The following is a 4,034-nucleotide window of genomic DNA, read 5'->3' on the forward strand; positions in this document are numbered from 1 at the left end:
GGCCCTCGGAGCTGCCTGAGCCACCTGGGATCATGTCACGTTGCAGCTCTGGCCAGGGAAATTAGCAGTTATCAGTAATTAGGTAAGCAACTGGGTTCTGGGAGTCTGGGTCCCCACATGGGCACTGGGTCAGGCTCCGTGCTCCCGCTGGGGCAAAGCAAGCACCCCAAAACTAGCCACCCCCCCCCCACGTTGTCACCCCATGGTAGGGGGGGTTGCAGGGGGGGGGTGACACGATGCTGGACGAGTCCAGCACAGCTTGTGTGCAGTGTCCCCCAGGCTGGAGCTGTGCCCCCCCCACCCCAGATTAACTGCATTTAATTACTGCACCCAGGGTTTGGGGGTGAAACGGGCAAATTGGTGTTTCTGGGAGCAGCACCCACGGGGAGGGGGGGGGAAGAGGCTGGAAGGGGGGCAGGTACCCAGGCGAGTGAGGGTCTGGGGTATGAGATGAGCCGGGTGGGGTGTTGGGGACAGGCAGGGGGGCAAGGACAGTGTCACTGTCCCAGGGGCAGGCATTGCCCTGGAGGTCCCTGCCCGCTGTGCCCAGCCCTGCTCGCCCCCGGCTGCCCCACACTGGTCACACCAGCCCTTTGTCCAGCAGCTCGGGGACGACAGAATCATAGAATGGTCTAGGTTGGAAGAGACCCTTGGGATCATCGAGTCCAACCATCTCCCCTACTCTACAAAGTCCTCCCCTACACCATGTCCCTCAGCACTGCATCTAAACGGCCCTTAAACACAGCCAGGGATGGGGACTCCACCCCCTCCCTGGGCAGCCTGTTCCAATGCCCTGTCACTCTTTTGGTGAAAAATTCTTTCCTAATGTTCAATCTAAACCTACCCTGTTGGAGCTTGAAGCCGTTCCCTCTCGTTCTGTCACTAATTACCTGTGAGAAGAGACCAGCCCCAACCTCTCTACAGTGTCCTTTCAAGTAGTTGTAGAGAGTGATGAGGTCTCCCCTCAGCCTCCTCTTCCTCACACTAAACAGTCCCAACTCCCTCAGCCGCTCCTCAGACGATTTGTTTTCCAGCCCCCTCACCAGCTTCGTTGCCCTCCTCTGCACTCGCTCCAGCACCTCCAGATCTCTCTTGGATTGAGGTGCCCAAAACTGGACACAACACTCGAGGTGTGGCCTCACCAGTGCTGAGTACAGGGGCACAATCACCTCCCTACTTCTGCTGGTCACACTATTTTTGATACAAGCCAGGATGCCATTGTTTTTCTTGCCCCCCTGGGCACACGGCCGGCTCATATTCAGCCGTTTGTCAATGAGAACCCCCAGGTCTCTTTCCTCCAGGCAGCTCCAGCCACACTTCCCCCAGCCTGTAGCGCTGCAGGGGGTTGGTGTGGCCCAAGTGCAGGACCTGGCACTTGCCCTTGTTGAAACTCATTCCATTGGCATTGGCCCAGTGATCCAGTCTATCTAGATCCTCTTGCAAAGCTTCCCTATCCTCCTGGGAGTCAACACTTCTGCTTCTGCCCCAAACCCCGAGTCTGCAACCCCGGGCCCAGCCCTGGGGGCTTCCCCGCTCCTCTGGTCCCCCCCACACCATCATCCCCATCCTGCCAACCCTGGCTTGTGTGAATTGAGCCATGGGGGGGAAGCCACAGACAGGGCTAGTAGCCACACTGGCCTTCCCCGGAGGTGCAGTGGTTTATTGGTGGGTACACAGCTTGGTGGGGGGACACAAGTCCGGTCCCAAAGCCATTGCAATGGCTGCAGAGGCTGCCACTGGGGCCGGGGCCACAAATACTTAGTAATCCTTTCTTTCTTTTCTATAAAACACTATTCACCATCCCTAGGAGGTGGCCCAGGGTGGCTGTGGTGAGCTGGGCATGGGGAACCACAGCTGGGCAGAGCCATGGCCCCCAGCCCCTCTCACCCTCCTGGGGAGCATCAGCCTGTCCTCTGAGCTGGAAGGAAGAGGAGGATGGAGAGGAAGAGGAGCTGGGGTGCGGGAGGGGCTGAGGGCTGCTGGGATGTGGCTACCAGCCCAGTGCTCCCCTCCACAGGCCAGGCTGCCACCCCCAAAAGCGCTGCTGGGGGGGGGGGGGTGCCAGCTCCCCCTGGGCAGCACAGAGCCGGTCGTGGGCGAGAGGGGGGAATAAATAAATTAACATGAAAAGAGCAAAAGGGTAAAAAGCTGCCTGGGAGGGTGGGTGGCAGCCCCCGGCGGGCCATGGGAGGGGATGAGGGACAGGGAGGTGACAGAGGGGAGGGGAGGTGATGGCTGTGCCCAGAGCTGTGTCCTTGGAAAGCGCTGCCCGGGGTCAGTTGTTGTTCATGATCCACCAGGAGGCTGGGGGGAGAGAGGGGACGGGGTCAGGGACACGGGGTCACCGGTACATGAGGAAAAGGGGGCGGGGGGACGCAGAGATGGGGGGGCCAGCCCCATTCAGGGGGGAGCTGAGGCTTTTCTGCAGGACCCTGGCACTCAGAAGCCACCACCCCGGGGTGAGGAGCACGGCTACGGGATGGGCTGGAGATGGGTGACCCGCTGGAGCTATGGGAGCACTGGGAATGCAGCCAGGGGGACCAGCAGGAGCGCTGCCAGGATGGGATTTAATCCAAATTACTCCGTATTCCACATTATTTTATCCATGACCCAAGAGTGGTAGCAAATTAGGGCTTAATTTGGCTTTACCCATCACCAGGCTCTCCCAGTTTCTGACATCTCGGTCAGGTTTCTACTGGTATCACTGGGAACGTCCATCTTCCCCGAGCTGGTCCCTCCCCAACACTGTGGAGCCATAAAACAAAACTGGGCCTGACACAGGAGGGGCTTCGGGGGGTTTTGGGGCTGGGATGTGTTCCAGACAGGGCTCTGGGAAGTGCCCTCAGCCACGTGGCTGTCCCACCTGCACAGTGTCCCCCCGGGGCAGGGACAGGCCCCCCCCAAGCACTGCCAGCACCCACAACCACCCTGCCAGGGGAAACAGGTCTCTGGTTTCAAAAAAACACAATTTAGGTGACTCCCAACTAATTTCCTGCTCTGGAAGGAGCCAAGTGACCTGTTCCCTGCACTGCTCCCACTCTCTGTAGCTGCTGTGGGACTGTGGGGCTCCAGCAGCCCCCCCCCCAGGTTGTCCCCACGGCCCCTCTCACCTGGGAAGAGCATGGTGGTCAGCAGCTCCGGGGACTCCAGCAAGCTGATGATGGACCGCTGGAAAGTCTTGCTGCAGCTGGACTGCAAGTGGCTGTAAAGCAGGGCACAGGGTCAGGGGGGGTGCAGGGTTTGTGGGTGCCTCGTGGCTGCAGGAGATCCCACACACAGGGGGGACAGCTGCTTTGGCACCCCCACATCCCTTAATGGGGTGTTGACCCCCATCTCCACCACCAACACCCCCAGGGACAGGCTGAGCAGCCACAGCAGCAGGACAAGGAGAGGGAGAAGTGGGGTCCCCTGTGGAGCCCCAAGAGGAAACCCCTTTCAGCCCCCCCACCCCACCCCGGAGCATCCGGACCCAGCCCCATACAAGGGAAGCCTCCAACCTTCTCCAGGAAGTCACATCCTGCCAGAACTCGTAGAGGATGAAGCAGGCCTCGTCCGACAGCTTGCAGGCAGAGACGCTGCGGGGACAGGAGGGACACTGAGAAGCGCCCTGGCAGGGACGTGTGTGTGCCAGAGAGGTAATTTCGGGGAGCCAGGGGCACAGGTCTGTGCGTGGGCACAACCACGAGGCTTTCAGAGCCAGAGTCTGTGGTCACCAGAGCTGGCACGCTGCTCCAGGGGACCCTGAAGAGCAGCCTCGAGGAGAGGGACTTGGGGATGTTGGTGGAAGAGAAGATCAACATGAGCCAGCAACGTGCGCTGGCAACCTGGACAGCCCCCCACATCCTGGGCTACATCAGAAATGTGTGGGCACCAGGGCGAGGGGGGGGATTCTGCCCCTCTGCTCTGGGGAGACTCCCCCCCAGTGCTGCCTCCAGCTCTGGGGCCACCAACAGCAGAAGGACATGGAGCTGTTGGAGTGGGGCCAGAGGAGGCCACAGAGATGCTGGGAGGGCTGGAGCCCCTCTGCTGGGAGG

General features: G+C 60.5%; 1 protein-coding gene across 2 annotated transcripts in view; it reads right to left on the reverse strand.

Annotated features, from left to right (window-relative positions):
* Positions 1 to 1,347: 1,347 nt before the first annotated feature.
* The window catches only part of NECAB3 (N-terminal EF-hand calcium binding protein 3), a 40,228-nt gene continuing 37,541 nt past the window's right edge, over positions 1,348 to 4,034 (reverse strand). Inside the window, exons 11-13 of one of the 2 annotated variants that reach the window (XM_014941222.1) lie at positions 3,498 to 3,575; positions 3,111 to 3,202; positions 1,348 to 2,304 (exon numbers count right to left, since the gene is read on the reverse strand). In XM_014941222.1, the coding sequence (XP_014796708.1) occupies positions 2,276 to 2,304; positions 3,111 to 3,202; positions 3,498 to 3,575 (199 nt within the window). In that variant the 3' untranslated portion in view covers positions 1,348 to 2,275. The remainder of the gene's footprint in view (positions 2,305 to 3,110; positions 3,203 to 3,497; positions 3,576 to 4,034) is intronic. The other variant, XM_014941221.1, reaches the window with a different exon arrangement.

This window comes from Calidris pugnax, unplaced genomic scaffold, assembly GCF_001431845.1.
Source record: "Calidris pugnax isolate Ruff unplaced genomic scaffold, ASM143184v1 scaffold55, whole genome shotgun sequence".
Lineage (NCBI taxonomy): Eukaryota > Metazoa > Chordata > Aves > Charadriiformes > Scolopacidae > Calidris > Calidris pugnax.